Here is a 20,136-nt window from a genome sequence, read left to right on the forward strand (position 1 = left end):
TACAAATGTGCTTGTCCACACAGCGTTGCCAACGTTTAGTGCTCCTGGCTGGATCTTGATGGAGACTCCCGCACGTGGAGCAGAACTGAACCAGGAGGGACCTGCAGAACTTGCCATCGGCCGCCCTACGTTTGAGGCGGGCCATGCCGCTCCACCACAGGCAGTTGTTGGTATCCAAGAGGAGTTTTGCTGGAGTTCTTGCTGCTAGAAGCAAAGTTTGTATCTGAGTGAGTCCGTTCTGAGCCCCGGATGCTCTCTCCTCACTCCTGAGTGCAGGACCTGCCAAGGGAGCAAAGGTTGTATAATGTCATCAACTATTTATGCAGCAACATTACGCAGCAGAGTTCAAAACTGCCATATGAAATATTTATAGCAGCAGCTGGGTGGTGCAGAACATCTCGGGATCCAGGAGGGCCCAAAGTTTTTTGTATTAAGCTGCTACATAGTCTGGAGCCCGGCAGAAGTTCGAGCGTCTGCTCCCAGCTCCCGAGCAGGCCTCCTGGATGCTCCCGTAGCTGTGAAGAGCTTTGTCGGTGGAGTCCTGCTGCCTCCCTCTTGCACGCCGTCTCCTCGCCAGCTGGATGCCGTACCCGAATGGCTAGAAGGGGGAGAAGCCAGCGTGTCCTGGTCCAGCTGCCTTTCTGCCAGCTGCTTCCGAGTGCTTCGCAGAGCACAGTGGATGGATTGCTGACGCGAGGCGTGCTGTGTGACAGACGGATGGAGAGGAAGACAGCCGGGGCGATGGGGAACCTGGTTGCCCTCTGTCCCTGACAGAGAGCAGCAGAGCATTTCTCTGCCCCCCTTCGCCAAGGAGCCGCTCACCTGGGGGATCTCAGAGCTGAAGCTTCAGCTTTTTATGATCTTCACGTGGCGTTACGTGGAGGGGGGACCAAAATGGCCTTCCACCTTATACCAGAGGAGGCATGAAACCAGGATTAATCTCTGCCGTTTAGCGTGGCTAGCTTTTAGAGACCGTTACCAAGAGGCTTCTCCCTTTTTTTAAGGATTTGGTGTCGTTTGAGTCAGGGAAGATGCCCAGCTGCTCCCCACCCCATAGCCCAGCTAGGGAAGGCTTCAGTGGTCGCTTGTTGAGTATTCTCCCCCATGTCCAGCTGCTGCCACGGGCAGCACTAAGCTGTATTTCGAACGCAGAGACTGGGTTGCCGGTGTGAAACGCCCCAGCCTTTGGCTACTTGTGTCTGCCTCGCACCGGGGTGCTTTCGGTGCCGACCGTGCAGAGCAAGAAGCAGGATGGCGGGGAGCACCATGCCTGGTGGTGGTGGGGTCTGTTGAGTTCCCCCCCTGTGTTGGGAGCCACGTGCTTGGCAAGGAGTGGAAGCATCTCCCTGTGCGCAGCTTGCCGAGTCCCCCGGGGAGGGGTGGTTTTCAGGACTGTTTTCAGATTTTTAGTGCCACTCAATGTAATCTTAATTTAGTACGACTTTTGAAAGATGCTGGAGCGTTCCTGAGGAGCTTATACTACTGCTCCTAAATCAGCCCTGTATTTATCTGAGGGTTTTAAGCTTTTACTGTTGTCATTACATTTTCCTGGCAAATTTTGCCAAGCAGAAGATGTTACGGAAGATGAGTATCTTCCCTCAGTATTGAAATGGGCCTGCTGTCGAGTGCAGCCTCTTAGAAAAGGCTAGAAGTGAGCAAAATAGGATTTAGCCCAAGTAATACAGTAGGTAATCGGCTATTTTGAAGTGGTAACCTGTCCAGTTGTAATCCATGTTTTAAAGAAAAAAAAAAAAAAAAAACAACCACAAAAAACTGTAAGATCTCTCGGCGGGTTGTTTAGGGCCTTGGGTGGGAATATGACCATTGCTTCTGAATCTCAGAGAGAAGCTGCGATGGTGGGTGCGATGCTGCGCTGGGCTGAGACAGGTCTGCCTCTGGCTCGCAGGGGCCGAGCGTTTGCTGAAGGGCTTTGTGCGACCAAGTGTCCCGCTCATGGCTGCATCCTTGAGGAGTGTCGTATGGCAGCGTTTTTATTGATCTTTTCTGTTCTTGGTTACTTGAAGCTGTGGATCAGGTAATAGAATAAAAAAAATGAAGCAGCACGTTAAAAGCTTTAAAACATGTCCCGGTGTTTTAAAGCTGCAGCTGGAGAGTAGATGTCCCTGCCAGAGGTTCCCTCTGCCCGGTCCGATGGCTTCCAGCACCCGGGAGCTCCCTGCCCGCACCCGGAGCTCTGCCCATCCAGCTTCCCTGGCTGGCAGAGTCCTGTCAGCCTCACTGTTACCTGTTGTTATATCAGCTGTGGGTGGAGTATCTGTTAATGGGAAAAATATTTATGGACTGATGTGCACAGCAAGGATGCGCTGAGATATGCGGGGCGGCCTCCCCACCCTTCGACACGAGAGCACCCACTTGGTGGTGGTTGTGTTACTGCTATGCTGCATGTGCGAACGGTGGGTGTATCTGGGGGTGCGGAGGGTCCTGCCTTCAAGTCGATGGATCCGTTTATTTCCAGGAATGAAAAGAAAATACGGGAGTGTTTGAGTAGGAGCTCCATGTTAACCCTGCGAGTTTTATGACTAAAGAGCAACAGAGCCCGGGGGCTCCAGCATCTCTGTGGTCAGATGGTTTGGTGATGCTCTGGTCCCTTCAGAAAACCAAAGGGGTGAGGGGAGGGGAAAAAAAAAATTAAAAATAAAAGCCCTTCAATCTCGTACTCAAGTGACCTCTCGGAAAGGAGTGTTGAGCTAAATCCACTCCTTGGCAGTAGAACCTGGTGAACCCTGTGCAGCTCTGCAGTAAGGTGGCAGCAGTTTCCAGGCTGGCCCAGGGCAGCCCAGATTTTGCTTTTGAAGCTGAAGATCTCAGAATTTAAAGGTGCATCTGCCCCCGGGGTGTTCGGAACCCCCGGAGTTGGGGTTCGGGTCCAGGCAGTGACCTTCTCCCCAGCTCTGTGGGCCTGCACCTTTGCTAAAGGGGGAGACGTGGGGCTGGAGCTGGATGAGCGATCTCTGGTCTAGGCGAGAGCATCTGACCGGGAGGCTGAGCTGCCGCCGGGCTCTGTTCCTCTGTTTCTGTGGGAGCTGTGCTAAGCAGGGTTCTGCCTGGAGCTGCCCGGGGAGCGTGGGTTAATGAGCTCGTACACCTGATGCCATGCACACTAATTGCCCTGATGTCTTTTGTTTCCTTTACCTTGTTCTCTGCTGCATCTGCTGCTGCGCTGCTGCGGTCTGTATCTCTGCTCCTGTCTGTCCCTGTATGAATGTCTCTCCTCCTCTGCCTTCCGCTCCCGTGTCCCTCCAGACCACCGCCCGGCGGCCCAAGGTGAGCAGCTGCAGTCGGGGGGGCACTGACCGTCCCCTGTGCGTTAAACGTGAACTCGGTGAGCGCTAACCCCAACGTGCCTTTTCTCTTCTCCTTCCGCCTCGTCGTACAGAACCTGGAGGAGCTCACGGGAGCGACTGACGTGCTCCTCTGGAGCGTGTCTAAATGGCTGGGGACGACCTGCCTGGGCAAAAGGTCTATAGAAAAGTTGTGCTCTTAGCCAGAGCTCGTCTGACCGAGTGGAGCATCAAAGCGGTGTAGAAATGCCCAGTCTGGCTGTCTGGCAGAGCACACTGCTTGGTGTCCCTGTTAAATGTTCCTACTTTCTTCTCACTGACTGCTGTTTCCCAGCTTACGTGGGGAACTTTCCGGTGGGATCTTGAGGGTGTCTGTTGGAGGAGAGAGGTGAGAGCCAAGAGTTGCCAGCCAGGGCTGTATCGATTCCAGCTCAGGGAATTGCTCACGTTTTGAGGTCTGCCCCGAGCCAGCAGGACTTGCCTTGCAAAGGGGCACATGGTTAGAGGAGAGCAAACAAAGGAGATAAATCCTGAAAGAACTCTATAATAGCCAAGTTATGATTTGTAACTGGTGAATTATTTTTTTTTCCTCGTCTATGAAGGGGTACACTGCAGGGAGCCCTGTATTTTCACTGGCATGTACAAGAAACTCAAACCAGGGCAGCGACGGATTCATTCAGTCTCAGGGCAACTGGGATCCTGGCTGCCAGGCATCTAGCTTTCCCCTCCAAAAAATATCTTGTTAACTGTCCTTTTGGCAGTGTAGGGCCAGAGCCCAGGCTGAGGTAGGACCTCATGGGGGGGGGAAAATTGTGTGACAGAAGTATATGAACACAACGTGAGGAGGAGAGTCCACCACTCCTTCTGTAGGTTTAAATTTCCTCTAAAATGTCTCCCCCCGCAACCCTTGAGACACAGCGGGGATTTTGCTGTGAGTCCATGCGATGCATTTGCAGTGAGGCAGAGAAGTGAGCTCAAGGTAAGCAGCTTTTGTGTGCTGGTGTGGATTTTAAGCCAATTTCCAGTCCCAGCTGGGACCTTACCATTTACCAGGGTAAGTCCTGGAGACCTCTCAGCAGATCACGTTTGAATGATGTGCTTGTTCTTGTTCTCTGCAACTTGTGCTGGAGGGGACCTGTGAGTGAATGTCCTACGTGACCTCCTCCTCCTTCTTTGGCCTCACATCTGTGCTGGGCAGGAATTAGATGGGGTATGAAGACACCCCTGCATGCATGTTGAGATTAGAGCTGTTGCCCGTGTTGCCCAGCTGCTCTGGCACTCTGCAGCGTTGAGAGCCCCTCTCAAGCCATTGCATCCTATTTCGGTTGGGCTCACAAATGTGTCCACATCAAATAAAGTCAGCTGGCACGCTGCTTTGTCTGACAGCTTGGACCTTCAGGGGTTGCTGGGGATGGATTTTCAATAGGAACTGTTAGTGAAGGTTGTCCAGTAGCTGTGCAGAGGGCTCTAGGAGATGCCATGCTGCATTTTGGCCCTTTCTGGAAGAAAGTATGTCCCTTGGACCTACCCTAACTGCCAAGGCCAAGTCATGGGTCTCCAAAGTTTCTAGCCCTTCAGGTGTGATGAGCAGTGGAACCATACCGGCTATGTCTCTGGTGATGCTGCTCTGTCTCCACACGTTTTTAATCCCTAAAGCAGCAGTAACAAGAACAACGTCCTTGTTTTGAGTAGTGTGTTTATTGGAGATAGTGCTTGCATTGCATGGTGCTATGGAGACTGTTCCCAGGCTGGGGCTCGCACCGAGTCAGGAGTCAAGTCAATCTTGAGGAGTAAAATAAAGTTAGGAAATTAACGTACGCAGTGTTAGATGGCACAGAGATAAGTGCTCCAGAAATAACAGGTCTATGAGGAGAACAACAGAAGTTTCTGATGGACCTGGTGCTTTCCTTCGGACATCAGCTTCCCTTGGTCCTGTCACCTGAGTTAGATGGCCAGCCTCACTGCTGGATCCCCAGCCAGCAATTAACAGCCTAGTTAGCACGATGAAACCTCACTCTGCTGCTCTGGTTCCTCCAAGTTCCACTGGTTTTCTGTGGACTCTGGTGAACTCTTGCTACTCTTTCATTTTATCCTTCTGTTATCCTAAAATTTGGTGCTTTGTCCCCCGAGCTGGTGCAGTTGCAGGCAGAGGGTGCAGACTGAGACACCTGCTGCAGTGCGTCCCCAAGAAGCTGCTGGTGGCACTGGCACACGTGTGTGGGCATGCAGGCACAGCAGCACCCGACTCAGGCTCCTGTAAAATGCTGAACAGATATGTCCTGTCATGTTTCCAGATGTGGAGGATGGACAGGGGCAAAACCTTCCCTGCTCCTGTCTCGGTGTGCTTTGAAGTTTTGGTGCCTCACCCTCTGGAGCTGGAGCACCAAAACCTCTGAGTGTATGTTTCTACCCTGCAAACACTGCCGAGGACCCTTGTTAGTCCCCGCTCTGATCCCCTCCGACATGCTCACTTGCAAGGCAGGGTCTGCCCTCATGTCCTGGGACCTCGGGGTGTGAGCTGGCCTGGCCATGAAGAGCAAGGACATGGGTCTGTGGTAGGGCGAGGAAGTAAATGCAACACGGTTTGTAGGGAGAGGCAATCTTTTACTGTCCCTGCTACTGCAGGTGGGAGGAGATGGACTCCTCCTGGCTCTGGCCTGAAGCAGGACTTCTGTGCTCAGAAAAAGATCTGTTTTGTTTTTTTAACTATGTCAGTGGTGTAGTAAAACTTTACCTTTCCCTTCAACATCTGTGAATTTTGGTTGAACCTGACTCCTCCTGGAGCAGCATTCACACTGCCAGGGGTCTCTGCAGTAGTGCTGGTCCTCGGCACGCTGCAGGTCTGGGTACAGCGAGGCTGTGGATGGGCTCCATCTAGCCAGAGCTGTTTTGCTGTTGATGTCCCTGCTGTCACTGTGCTCTGGGTCTCATCTGTGCTGGAAATGCACAACCACTGGGAGACAGTGGCTGACCTGGAGAAACCACCCTGGGGAAAGAAAACCAGAGCCGAAGGGGCGTTGAAGAGTCCAGGGAGATGGACCGGTTGTGGAAGCATCATCTCCCTTGAAACGTGCGCATCTAACTTTCTCCCCGACCGTGTTGTTTTGCAGCCCACCCGGACCCCCAATTCTGCGGCATCCAGTGGCACAGCTGGGCCCTCGGGCTCAGCCTCTGCCTCTGGCGGGGAGATGAGCAGCAGCGAGCCCAGCACGCCTGCTCAGACGCCACTGGTGGCCCCAGTTATTCCAACTCCCTCCCTGACCTCTCCAGTGGCACCTCCGGTTCCCTCACCCACAAAGGTAAGCTGTGGCCAAGGTAAGCTGTGGGCTCTGCTGGTGTGGAGGGTGGTAGCTCCTAAGGGTAGGAGGAGAGAAAACCTGCCACCAGTACTGGTAGGAGGAGGATGAGGAAAAGAAGAGCGTCCCTCTGATGGGTCCAGGTGGTGGTCATTGCACAGGGCTTGTGTGACCGCCTGTAATGCTGTGCTGGGTTTAGGCACCAAGGTCTGCAGGAGGAACAGAGCAGCCGGATGGCCAGGGGACGGAGAGGAGTGTGCATGGCTTGGTGGGGAACTGGCCGAGGACAAATGCAGAGGCCGACACACCAAAGCTGGAAAGACACTTCCAAAGAGAAGAGTGCCATAGCTTAACTCGGTTCCCAATGCATGTTCTCCCTTCCCGGGTCCCCATGGGATAGCGTGGCATCAGATCAGTTTGACAGGTGAACATGCTGGGGGTCGAGGCTCTGAGTCAGAGCTTGAACCTGCCGGTGATCTGGAAACTGCCCAGCTCCACCCACTGGCGTCGGATGGACTGGAGCAGAGGGACCAGCAGTGGATGCGCTTTAGGAATGTACCTGCCTTCAGAGAGGTCCAGTATTTCCCAAACTTGGGTGTTTCTAATAATTATATCAGCATAGTTATTCCATTTTTGACCTTTAAAATAGTTTTTCATTACTTCCGTCCTGCTTTGTATTAATTAGTTAAAATTAGAGCTTGTGAAAGATTTGGGGCATGAGGGCAAAGAATTAATAGCATGAGAGGACAAAGAGCTCACTCTGAGGTTGTGTATTGAGGGAAAGGCTGTAAAAGCCATTGCTTGGTGGGAAGAAGGGATGTCCTCACTCCCCCGCATTGCCCAGGAGGACTCTGGTAACGGGTTAATGTAATGGAGCCAAAAACTGTTCTCCTGATAGTATTGGTGGCATATGTATGTCCAGGATTGAGTGAACAGCAGAGGAGAAATCTGTGTGGTTTTCCTATGCTGTTTGATATCACGTAGGACTTTTTCCAAAATCTGTTCCTTCATGTCACCCGGCTTTGTGATTTTAAGCTGGAGTCATGAGTCCTACTGCCAGAAGAAGGGAGTCGTGTCCCCTTCTCCTGCCCTTGCTCGCAGCCATGTGCCCAGGTACCGCTCTGCTGGCATCAGCGTTTCCCTGGCTGTGGGAGCTGATCTGGCCAAAAAAGCACTAGTGAATACAGGATCAGTTTTCCCTAGTGGGAATTCACTGGAGGATTATGTGTCCGCTGCTGTGGGATTGAGCAGGTGCTGCTGAAGAGCACAGGGGCATCTCTGGGGGTGGCTGTCCGGGCTATGCCACTTACAGACTGAATTGCCCTGGCTTCAGGCGGCTGCTCTGCTCTTTGCAAGGGCTCTCGTGGCAGCTGCGCAGGCTGCAAGCGAGGGAAAGTGGGACTGTAAAGTCCAGGTACTGGCGGGAGCCTGGGATCTGCTGTACAGCACCGACACATATTTAAACGGCACAGACACTGGGCTTTCCTCAAAGGTGTGCGGTGACAAGGAACGGGGCGACAGGCACGAGTGGCAGCACCAGGATGTTCCGGCTGTTGTTGTGGAAGAGCTCTCAGGGTGAGGCTGGTCAAACACCAGGATGGGTCCAGAGGGGCTGAGGGACCTCATCCTTGGAGACAGCCAGAGCTTGACTGGATGAGGCCCCTGATCTACTCAGCACAGCTGTGGGCAGGGAGGCGGAGCAGAGACCTCCACTCACGTCTCCCAACCTCAGTTATTCACCAATTCTGTAAAGCATGAGTGTACTTTAGATGTATGGTTTGTGTTAAGAAAGGCCAGTGTAACTGAAGGTATTCTCTGTCTCCAGAACAGCTCAGCAGCACCTCAGTGTCTCCATGAAGGCCAGGTGACCGCTGCCCCGAGGCTCTGGTTTGATGAGCATGCATGTAGAAATCGCCCTGTCAGCTCCGTTAATGGGAAGCTGGGGGTTTTGCCGTGACCTAACTCACTCTCCAGTAACAGCTCACGTGTGGCTGTGCAATACCTGTATGACTTTGTGCTGCTCGAGTGGTGTTTCCCTGCCCGTGTGGGCAGTTCTGCAGTTACAGCATAGCCGTTTAGAAACATAGTGCCAACCTTGCCTGTGTTTTAAGGTGAGTCAGGTGTGCCTTTCCAATTGGAACGTAAGAGGCTTGGGAAAGGGAACCCTTATAGCCAAGGGGGGGAGGTTGTGACCCCTGAGGAGGCTGCGTTTGCATCTTGTTGGAAATCTCAAGCCTGTGTCCCTTTTCCGTGTGCCAGCTTTCACTGCCGCCGCCGTTGGCTTTGGTCTCAAGATAACGCTGCAGGACCCAGCTGCAGCACTGTGTCACTGTGCAGCCTTCCCTGGACCAGTGCGTGCTGGTGTTAGTATCCTCCTTAAGCTGTATCTTTTACTGCCGGCAAAGCTGGTTTCACTCTGAAGCCCAACTAACGCAGCCCAAATGCAGGTAGAGCAGAAGGGGGTGAGTTCAGAGGGGTGCTGGTCAGCCAGCGGCGCTGCAGGAACGGCCAGAGGCACCTGCCTCTGGGTGGGAAACGGGCTAAAAAAAGCCTTGGAGAGGGTCTTGGGGTGCCCATACCAGCGATCTGGGGTGCACAGCAAAGACCGTTTTAGGATTCGGTCTGCCGAGGCAGGAGGATTCCCAGGTTTTAGGCTGGTACCCGTCTCGCCCTTGTAGAGCTGCAGCGGGTCTGACACACCGTGGGTTACAACGAGCACCGGACCCCAGGTAGGGAGCATGGGGGAGACACGACGCCCGCCCCTATACAAACATCTGCTGTGCTCGGTAGGGTGATTGTTGGGAGAGGATGAAAGAGGAGCAGCTCTCACAGAGCGCAGTGAACTTACAGCATGAATGCACAGTTTGAGGTGTACCCTACACGTGTGTGTGTGTGTGTGGGCATGTTTCTGAACTACACGCTAATAACTAAACCCACTGGCTGCTAGAAGTCTGTACCATCGTGCACGTTGTTTTGATAGAACCTTTCTCTAAGATCTGGTTCTGTTTATGAAAATGTGTTTCTTGCATGCCATTGCTCTGCTTTCAGTAGGAGCAGAAGACTTACCGAAGGGTGAACTTGGACACATTAGTGGTGGTGGGGTTTTTTGTTTTTGTTTTTTAAAGGATTTAGCCATCCATAGATCCCGTTGAAGTCAAAAGCAAGGTGCTCAGGACCTTTTGCCAGTCAAAAAGGGTTTTGTCAGCCTGTCAAGGAATATTTATCACACGTTGTATGTGTAGTAAAAATCAACAGATTAAAGTGACGGACGGACTCTGCAGCTGCAAATGTAGAGTGATGCATTCTTTTAAAACTGCCCCAGCAGCGATGCCAAAATGCAGGCTAGCTGCTGATGGGTCACGTTCTGTGTGGGCTAAATTATTGTATCTGGAGCTCTCCCCAAAGGATGTTGTTGCTCCTTTTGGTAATTCTTGTTTTGATGTTGTAGGAGGAGGAAAATTTGCGTTCTCAAGTCAGGGACCTGGAGGAGAAATTGGAGACTCTGAAGATAAAGCGAAATGAAGACAAAGCAAAGCTTAAAGAGCTCGAGAAGTACAAGATCCAGCTGGAGCAGGTGCAAGAATGGAAGAGCAAAATGCAAGAACAACAGGCTGATCTCCAGAAACGTTTAAAGGAGGCCAAAAAGGTGAGTATCCCTGAGGAGCTGAGCAGCTCCAGTACTGGGGCTTGCACAGGGAGACGTGATTCCAGGGCTAATTCAATTGCTGAAAGTGTGTGTGTGTGTTCTTATGAAATGCCAGCTAGCATTAAACTGCCTGCTGTCCTGACTCCTGTCTTCTGAATACGTGCCAGGTCCTAAAGTGGCCTCTGACCTCACATATCGCTGTTCTCTCCAATGTAAATATTGATTTAGGTGATGAGCTGCCAGTGCAAATCCCAGATACAGTCAGATAGTACGCCGCATGTTTAATGCGGCATGTGAGCGTGGGTGCCGACTGCGTCTGGTCCATCACGGCAGTAGCACATGCAGCTTGTCCTAAAGCTGAAATCACAGATTCACTCTCTAACCACACTAGATGTCAGAGCAGACGGAGCCTTTGGACGGACTTTGCACAGTCCTGCAAAGGTACCAGAGATGATGTGTGTCCCAGATTTGCTTTGCTTTTTGCTGCCTGCCTGCCTGCCCCGTGGCCTGGCCTTTGAGGCAGAAACATCTGATCTACCCAAGAGTTGATTCCTCCATCAGTGCGAGTTTCAGTCTGGTGCAGGGTAAGATAAGTTGACATTAGAGGTGGTTTCCTTTAATAGATGGGGATGAAGAGTGTGATAGTTAAGGAGCACGTTGCACATCTCTGAAAGGTCCCTTCCAACCTAGGCGATTTTATGATTACATTATTCTATCTCAACTTGTATAATAAATAAATACCTGATAAAAGATATATATAATAAATAAATACCTGGTAAGGAAGACGGAGACAGACTCTTCTCTGTGGTGCCCACTGAGAGTGCAAGAAGAAAGGGGCACTGGAGATTAAGTTTAAACATAAGAAAAAAACCAAAACTTTTTCCTGTGAAGGTGATCAAACACCGGAGCAGGCTGCTCAGAGAGGTTTGGGGTCTCCATTCCTGGGGATGTATGAGACATGACCAGACCGGACAGAGTCCTGGGGGAGCCAGCTCAGCTGCTCCTGCTTGAGCAGGGGTTGGGGTAGATGGTCTGCAGAGGTCCTGGCCCACCTCAGCTGCTTTGAGTGGTGGTGCCCAGCGACAGGACAAGAGGCAATGGGCACAAACTTGAACATAGGAAGTTCCATCTCAACATGAGGAGGAACTTATTTACTTTGAGGGTGGCAGAGCACTGGAACAGGTTGCCCAGAGAGGTGGTGGAGTCTCCGTCTCTGGAAACGTTCAAAACCTGCCTGGACGCGTTCCTGTGCAACCTGCTCTAGGTGACCCTGCTCTGGCAGGGTGGTTGGACTAGATGATCTCCGGAGGTCCCTTCCAGCCCTACCATTCTGTGATTCTGAGTGCTGGGCGTGCTCTTCCCTGCTCCAGTGACAGGGGTGTAAGTGGATGCTCCCTTCCCCGTACACCATGTCTTTCCTGGCCTGCTCTGGAGTGGGTTCCTCTCTCCGGTGGCTTCCTGGGGAGGTCCTGATCCTGACTTTCTAATGTAGACTTTAATTTGTTAAAACTCATCTCCCTTTAGCTAAACTAATACATTTTGAGCTCTTGCCCTGCAGGGCTGTTTGGTATGAGTCCCTGCCAGCGAAAGCCACAGGGCTTTGGAGCTAATGAGTCTTAGCGTTGCTCGTTATCGCGAACATTTCTCCTGTGGCCGCTCTGCTCTCGCTGAGCCCTGCCTTGGGGTGTCATTTGAAATGTCTGCTGCAGGTTGGTGATTTCCCTCTTTCCCTTCTCCCCCAGGACAGGTTACCTGCTCTTCGCATCCGTGCCTGGTGCTCCCAGGCAGACTGCAGGAACCAGCCATGCTGGCAAAGGAGCTTTTGCTTCTCTCTGCCCTGGTTTTCCGGGGTGGATTTTTGGTTTGTGTCCCCAGTGATTTATTTGATTGTCTGCTCCAGTACAAGCCTAAATATTTTCTGTCTTCATATCTGTCACTCCTCACCTGCAGATCGTTTTTCTGCCGGGCGCTTTGGTGGATAGGAGATGATGTGAAGCAGGGGAGAGGCCTCAGGAGAGGGGAGATGGGCACCCTGGATCACTGGCAGTGGACCTTCCCCTCTTAGCCCAGATAAGCTGTTGTTAACTGAACTGTGTCCTCCTGTGAGAGAACCGTGAGAGACATAATTGTCTGAGGCTTGTTGTTTGTGAGAGGGGTCTCTCCATCATCGGCCTTGGGATTCCAGGCTCTTCTCACCCATATGTGCTTGACTGCAGGAAGCCAAAGATGCCTTGGAAGCCAAGGAGCGCTACATGGAGGAGATGGCAGACACCGCTGATGCGATTGAAATGGCAACCCTGGACAAGGAGATGGCAGAAGAGCGAGCAGAGTCCCTGCAACAGGAGGTGGACTCCCTGAAAGAGAAGGTGGAATATCTCACAATGGACCTGGAGATCCTGAAGCACGAGATTGAAGAGAAAGGTGGGAAGGGGTCAGCTTTCAAGTGGTCTCAGCCTGGGTCCCCCTGCACAGGGGAGTTCCTCACTGGAGACCAGAATGCTTGACTGCTTCGGAGCAGTGGTGGCTCCTCTCTGCCATTTGCAGTGGGGCTGCGGCTTTTGCCTCTGTGATTTCCTCCGACAGCCATTGGGGCTTTCTGCTGCGTCCCCAGCCCTGCTCGGCAGGCACAGGTAGGACCACCACGCATGGGCAGGTCAGCAGCAGGCAGCAGCTCAGCTTTGTCTTAACTTGGGTCCCAGCCTCACTGAGAAGGCAGAGATGGAGCTGCTGCGCTCTTGAGTCTGGGGACAAGTGTTCCAGTCCTGGGCTTAGAGAAGCTCAGACTTAGTTTTAATGCTTGTCATTTTCCCTGGGGACAGTGCATGCTACCCCAAAAGATGTTTGACTGGGACAGGCTTTATGTGGGAGGTAACACAACCGCTTTTGTTGCTCACTGATCCAACCTCTCAGCTTTGCACTGAGATGAGCTTCAAAACCAGTGCATTAGCCTTGTTTTGGTTCCCCTGGCGCCTTTTAGCTCTTGCTATTCAAGGTGAACTTTAAAAATTACACACAGCAGGAAATGAGCCAGCCGTTAAACACTTGTAGTATTGGAATTCACCTGAAAAAAATGAAACCTGCTGTAGAAGCAGCAGATGATGAGGCAGGCAGGCTGAGGGATGTGACAGAAAGGTAGGCATGTCGAGGGACCGGGAAAAATGTTGGGAGGACAAGACTAGTCTGCAGGGAGATGTGGAAATTACTGAGATGAGCAAGGTCTTTGATTTGAGTTTACTTTTGCTGAATTATGAAGGCTGGGAGGGTTGAGAGCTGAGACTGCTCACGGTATCCAGTGATGCGTTGCTCTGCCATAGCCCAGCAGCTGCCCTGGTGCAGTCTGCAGGTTGGTACAGTGGTTCTTCATCTGCACTGACTGGCTTTGGTGGCACCAGGGGAGTTTCTCGGCCTACGAGCACCAGTGTTATGCACCATGTTTCAGTTTTGCCCTGCTGCAGGAGAGGAACTGATGTGTTTCCCCTTGGTGTGACTCTTACTGGTGTTGGTAATGTCACTTAGTGTTGAGAGAACTGGATCTGTTTCGCAGCTGCTATTTCTGCGCAAGCAGAATAATGCTTCCTTTGTACTGCAGGCTCGGATGGAGCAGCATCCAGTTACCAAGTCAAACAACTGGAAGAGCAAAACGCAAGACTCAAGGAAGCTCTTGTAAGGTAGGAGAACACTGTTGGTCCCCAAAGGCTGGAATGCTGATGAGGAAGTTCCTTCCTATGAGCGCCCATGCTGTCTTGGTCTAATAAGAGTTTGTGTCAGAGCACTGATCCAAATACTTATTTTCCAGAGCAGCTGATGTAACACTTGCTTAGCTGGTCTTGGGTTGTTTCTGAGCTCTTGTGCTCCTGTAAGCATGCAACAGAAAAGGGAGGATCTCTTATCACTGGAGACCAATGTAGATCTGAAGAAAATGAAGCCACTTCAGAAAGCTTCTGTATTTCGTTTCTCTGTGTATGCAGTGCTCTGCTTCTGCAGCACAGCTGCAGGTTTATTCAAGCAGCCTGGACAGGACAGTTCTTGCAGATGCCTCCTGCTCAGGTTCTGCTTTAGGTTTCTTGAGCCTGCTCAGCACTGGGACCTGGCTGTTGCCTTTCCCTGGGCAAGCCCATCTGCCAGGGCTTGGGGCTTTTCTTTCTGGAAGCCACATGTGCTGCAGCGAAGAGTTCAGATGGGATCCCTCTGGTAACCACACCGCTCCTCACTGTCCCACCTCACTCCTGCCATGAGGAGGTGGGTTCAGTGGCTGTGGTTCAGTGCGCTCAGGGTGCTGCGTTGCCTTTGGTGCAGAGAACAGCCTGTGCTTAAAGTAGGCCAGGAACAGGTAGAGGAGGTGGAAGCATCCCCTCCTGATAGGAAACACAAGAAAGTGCCTTGCAAGAACTGCCAAATCAGTGCATGTTTTGGGTGGGAGGTATAAAGAAGGTCCAAATAAGAGGGGCTCCCAGCACTTGCACTCCCTGGGCAGAGCCACTTTGGGGCTGTTAGCAGAGCTGTTCACACAGGGGCTTCAATATACACATAAGCAAAGCTCTGTTCTCCGTTTGTGACAAAACGCCTTTCCTTGCCTGTGCTTTGTCTTTTTTCTGCTGCTGACCTTCTCTTTTACATTGTGAAAGGCTGCGAATGTGACTTATTTTTCTTTGCTCACTGGGTTCTTCCTTTCTGTGCTTTAGCCTGTCCCATTTACAGCTGTTCTTTCTTGTCTGTCTCACTTGTGCTCTCTGTTGTCAGTTTTTCTACATTCTCCTCTTCTGTTCTCTCCATCCCCTATCGCTCTCATTCTTTCAAAGGAAGGTGGCATCTCAGGCACCGATTCACCCCTACCGCTTGCTGTTAATGAGCTGTTCTGTAGGAACGCTGCTCATGTCCCCACCAGGGAGGGGCTGCCGGAGCCTCCAAAGGAGCTCTGCTTGTGCTGCTGATGGGCAGTCAGGGCCAGTAAGGGCAAGGGGTCTGGACTGTGCTGGTGCCCACCAAGAGCAGTGTCTGGGAAGGGAACAGCTTCTCTTGCTCTGTTACCTGGGCCTCTGCTGGGCTTGTGATGGGTCTGGTTGCTCTCTGAAAGGATGCGGGACCTGTCTGCATCAGAGAAGCAGGAGCACGTGAAGCTTCAGAAACAAATGGAGAAGAAGAACACAGAACTGGAGTCTCTGCGTCAGCAGAGGGAGAAGCTTCAGGAGGAGGTGAAGCAGGCAGAGAAAACAGTTGATGAGCTAAAGGAGCAGGTGAGTCCATTGCGGGAAGGATACATGGGAAGGGGAAGTTTGGGGCTGTCTGGGGCATTGACCATCTGCTGTCAGGCAAGCTTGGGCCACCTCCTGGCACAGAGCATTTTGTCAGTTGCTCTTGGAGAGCCACACTCGGTGATACACCTGCAGGGACTAATACTTCTGGGCCCATGTGCAAAAGCAAACCCTGTTCCAGCAGTGGAACTGTGTTGGACTGTGCTTGGCCATCGGGTGGCTCTTGAACATAGGACATGGATGGTACGTCCTGCTTCCCAGGGCTGGTCTGTGTTTGCTGCTTGCTCGGTGCTGAGCCGTCACATCTGCCATGAGGCTTGTTCCTGGCCAGGCTGAGACATTGGTGCAGGTGTGGGCCAGCCATGAGGAAGCCCCCAGGAAGGATCTATATTCACAGCGGAGCAGCCTGTGCAATTCCTCTGAACTGCTGGAGGGACGCTGGCCTCACGTGCTCTGAGCGTTAGCCTGAGTTATGTAGAAGGTGGGCTGTTGGCAGAGATGATGCATCTTAATGCAGAGGCTGAAATGCCCATTCCTCCTTTAATACTGTAAGCGTATAACCACTCGCTTAGGTCCTCAGGGGAGGCAGAGAGCTTGGAAAGCACTGTCACAAATCTGCAAAGACTCAACCTGAAGGTCAGCATCATTTATGCTGACCTGAAGCGGTTCAAACTTGTGCCCTGATGCTGCGGCTAAGGAGACAGTAACAACTCAAGGAGCCAAAGCCAAGCCTGTCTTTTCATGTACCCCTTCCTTCTGGGGCTGCTAGCTGTTCTGGTTTGAGTTGTTTGCTCACGTGAGGGATGCTGTTCTCTGCTATCAGGAGGGAGCTTATGCACTATTTGACAAACCCTCACCCCGGGATGGGGAGACGAATTTATCAGCCACATCCCACATCTTAAAAGGGTGATCCCATGGTGGTATAAAAGGACTTTTGAGCTGCTTGCTGCAGCGTCTTGAGCTCCAGGTTGGAGTGTGATGTGGTGCGTGCTTGCAGGTGGATGCTGCTTTGGGTGCTGAAGAGATGGTGGAGACTCTGACAGAGAGAAACTTAGACCTGGAGGAGAAGGTCCGGGAGCTGCGTGAGACTGTTGGGGACCTGGTAAGATGGACTCCTCTGCAGTAAGGGCTGGTACTGAAGGGCTTGCCCCTCTTCCTGGTGTGGGGCTGGGCTGATGTGAGGGGCTGGTCCAGCAGTGCCAGAGGGGACTGGGGAACCTCTCTACAGGCATTGCACTGGGTGCCGCTTCCGAACGGTGCACAATATGCCCCTTACACCCCGAGGTGCCCCTCTGTTCTGAAAATGCCCAACTGCCCTCGCTTGCTCAGCTGGGGTGTAACTGTGTCCCATGCTGCCTCCTCCTTGCCAGGAAGCCATGAACGAGATGAACGACGAGCTGCAGGAAAATGCCCGGGAAACAGAGCTGGAGTTACGGGAGCAGCTGGATATGGCGACAGCGCGGGTCCGTGAGGCAGAGAAGCGTGTGGAAGCTGCGCAGGAGACCGTGGCCGACTACCAGCAGACCATCAAAAAATACAGAGAGCTGACTGCACACCTTCAGGTGCGGCCCTTTGCTGTCCCCCTCACAGCAGCGGGGCAGTTCTTGCTGGAGCTGTGCTCCTCTGGGAGCCCACCTTGGTGATGAGGAGACCGAGCAAGTGTAGGCAAGAGCATTCCCAGGGGAGGTAGGCAGGGACGGCACGCTGCCTCCTGTTCTCGTGGGAGATGGGCAGAACGCAGGTGGCTGGTGCTTGGAGAGCGGGTTCCGATTTGAGCTTTCCTGGGGACCTCCAGCAGTGCCAGCCCTGCATGTGCTTCTCGTGACCTCTGACAGCCCTGCCTGTCCTTCTGCCTGTATCCAGATGGGGCTCGCTGGCAGAGCCCCTGCTGAAGTCAGCACTGTAAAATACTTCTGAACACATGGCTGTTTCAGCCGTTTGCCGTGCTGTGCTGCCTGTGCTCCAGGCTTGGAAGCCGAATCCTGGCAGAGACAGAATAGCGTCGGGTTGTTCCAGCACTGGGCTTAGTTCTCCTGGGCTTTGCCGGCAGCAAAAGGAGATGGGTAATGAGTCTGTGTGGATTCCTTGGCTTTAACACAGCGTGCGGTCAGCCAAGCCTTTGGAAAGCACTTGCATTCCTCTTCCTTACTTGCATCCATCATTGTGCATGTTGCACAATGAGACCCCGGTGCTCCCCCCCAGCCCCTCCACGAGCAAGGGGGCATTTGGAGGTTAGGTGTGGAGGTACCGCAGTGGGTGTGGGGTCACAGATGTCCTCCGTGCTGGTTTTCTGTATGTCTCACCGCAGCTTCTTTCTGTGCTCAGGACGTGAACCGAGAACTCATGAGTCAGCAAGAAGCATCTGCCGAGAAACAACAGCAGCCTCCTCCCGAGATGTTTGACTTCAAGATTAAATTTGCGGAGACGAAAGCCCATGCTAAGGTAGGGCCAGCACGAGAGCTGCGCGCCAGGCGTGTGACCTGGATGGGGTGCATTCATTCCCTCCCATGTGTGAGGCTCCTGAAGCACTGGCACCGAGGCATGGCACCGGTGTGTGGGTGCCAGTCTAGGGGTGGGTATTCCCTGCCTGGTGTGGGGCTGGCCCTGGCTTTCAGAGTTGGCCTGTGGTGCTTGTGCCAGGCATGGAAACAAGCGACCGTCAGGATGTTTCTCTCTCCCAAGAGAAACATCAAAGTTCAAATACTGCTGTGCAAAAAGGGATGTTTTCTTGTGAAGGAGCGTGCTCGGAGCGGACAATGTAAGCATTGTTTTTGTCACACTGTGAACGCTGGCTGGAAAGAAAGAATGCTTGTGAGCACAGATACATGGTGTACTCTGTACATGGGGTTAGACCAGAGCTCCAGACTGGTCCCTGGGCACATCCGCAGAGCGCTGGTTGTTCGTGATGAGAAACGTTTTCTGTGACAGCCAGGGAATAAGGTGTTAGCTGTGTCCCAAGAGGAAAGAGGTTCTGACTTTTTAAAATACGGGCTGGCATGCGCTGGTCTGGGGAGGGGACCGATCCGGCTGCCTTGACCGTGTGTCTCCTGCAGGCCATCGAGATGGAGCTGCGCCAGATGGAGGTGCAGCAGGCCAACCGGCACGTCTCCCTCCTCACCTCCTTCATGCCTGACAGCTTCCTGCGCCACGGCGGGGACCATGACTGTATCCTGGTGCTGCTTCTCATCCCTCGGCTCATCTGCAAGGTGGGATGGGTGCCTCGGCTCCCACCTGCCTCGGGGAGTTAGGCCTTGTCAAGAGCTTATGTTAATTCTTCCTTCGAAGCTTGGAGCTGGAGCTATCTCCTGAGCTGGGCTGATGCCGCTTGGGCTGGCTGGGAGACAGTGGCTGTGCCACAGCTCTGTGGGATATATATCTTTTCTTTCTGTCCCACTTGAATTTGGGATTTTGAATGTTTACTAGTTTGAGAACTTTCAAAATTGTCTGGGAAGAGGGAGGACGAGGAAGAAGGAGTCCCTGCCCGGAGGTGGTGGTAGGTCAGTGGTTGGAGCACTCAGCTGTGGTACTGGTGGGTCAAGGCTGCCAATTTGGGCAGGGCAGGCGTGTGAGCCTTGGTGTCTTGCAGCACTGACGAGGGGGTTGGCGCCCTGCTGTCCTGCTCGGTCCCCTTCTGGACTGCAGAAATCTTTCCCAGGAAAGCTTGCTTTTTTGGGGGTGTTGGGGGTGTGTGTGTTTGGCTGGTCTGTGGCTAAGCAGAACAGATCAGAGCAAGCGTAGGAAGACTCTGAAGGTTTGCCCTCTTCCCCAACAGGCTGAGCTGATCAGCAAACAGGCTCAGGAGAAGTTTGATCTGAATGAAAACTGCGCAGAGCGCACTGGCCTCAGGGGCGCTGCAGGAGAGCAGCTGAGCTTTGCTGCAGGGCTGGTCTATTCCCTGAGCCTCCTGCAGGCTACGCTGCACAAATATGAACAGTGAGTACCCGCCCTTCTCCTCACCCTTGATTCCCACCCGCTTCACCGTCTGGAAGCACAGACAACCTCTGCAGCCTCGCAGCAGGGCCTGGTCCCTCTGGGATTAAAGATATTTTGGCAGCTAGGGGGGACGAAGGCTGAGGGATCCCATTTGTTGCCTTGTGATGGGGGTATTCACTTCTCTTGTAACTTCCTCTTTGTTTTCCTCCCAAGAAACGTGAAGGGATCCAATGCTCTAGCACGTATTGCACATTCTTCAGCTGTGACTGTGTCTTGAGGCCAGAAGTAGCCTTGCTGCACTCATTTTTCCATTTGTCCTGCCAGGAGATGCATCACAGGCTCTTGCTGAGCTTGATTGCATCTGGGGTTGGCTCTGGGCTTCAGTCCCCAAGAGCAGGCTCTCCCCTGCAGCACAGGGCCCTCTTCCACGAGTGCCCAGGGCTTAGTCCTGTGCGGAAGGTTTCACGGGGTGTCAGCCTGAACTCTTGATCAGTGTGAGCCCGTCACTAGGCAGGGCCCTGGCAGCACCACGGAGCCAGGGCTTTCCTTGGAGACTGGGAAATACCTTTTCGCATCAAAACGGCTGTGGCTGGGGAGGGTACTTGCCTTGAGGCTTGCTTGCCTTGCTCCCAGGAAAATGGCTCAGTGTGAAACAGGGCACTGAAAGATCCCTTTGCTCCTGCACCAGCACAGTTGATAAACTTGTA

At 52.8% G+C, this 20,136-nt stretch overlaps 1 protein-coding gene across 33 annotated transcripts in view; it reads left to right on the plus strand.

Annotated features, from left to right (window-relative positions):
• The window catches only part of DCTN1 (dynactin subunit 1), an 86,432-nt gene that overhangs the window by 54,629 nt on the left and 11,667 nt on the right, over positions 1 to 20,136 (plus strand). For 10 of the 33 annotated variants that reach the window (XM_074587070.1, XM_074587074.1, XM_074587068.1 and 7 more), the window contains 12 exons: positions 3,265 to 3,285; positions 6,413 to 6,601; positions 8,424 to 8,462; positions 10,047 to 10,244; positions 12,461 to 12,665; positions 13,834 to 13,912; positions 15,319 to 15,478; positions 16,494 to 16,598; positions 16,867 to 17,058; positions 17,822 to 17,938; positions 18,550 to 18,702; positions 19,269 to 19,429. In XM_074587070.1, coding sequence (XP_074443171.1) covers positions 3,265 to 3,285; positions 6,413 to 6,601; positions 8,424 to 8,462; positions 10,047 to 10,244; positions 12,461 to 12,665; positions 13,834 to 13,912; positions 15,319 to 15,478; positions 16,494 to 16,598; positions 16,867 to 17,058; positions 17,822 to 17,938; positions 18,550 to 18,702; positions 19,269 to 19,429 — 1,619 coding nt within the window. The remainder of the gene's footprint in view (positions 1 to 3,264; positions 3,286 to 6,412; positions 6,602 to 8,423; positions 8,463 to 10,046; positions 10,245 to 12,460; positions 12,666 to 13,833; positions 13,913 to 15,318; positions 15,479 to 16,493; positions 16,599 to 16,866; positions 17,059 to 17,821; positions 17,939 to 18,549; positions 18,703 to 19,268; positions 19,430 to 20,136) is intronic. The other 23 variants (XM_074587077.1, XM_074587065.1, XM_074587076.1 and 20 more) reach the window with 3 other exon arrangements.

The sequence above is a fragment of the Larus michahellis genome, chromosome 5 (genome assembly GCF_964199755.1).
Source record: "Larus michahellis chromosome 5, bLarMic1.1, whole genome shotgun sequence".
Lineage (NCBI taxonomy): Eukaryota > Metazoa > Chordata > Aves > Charadriiformes > Laridae > Larus > Larus michahellis.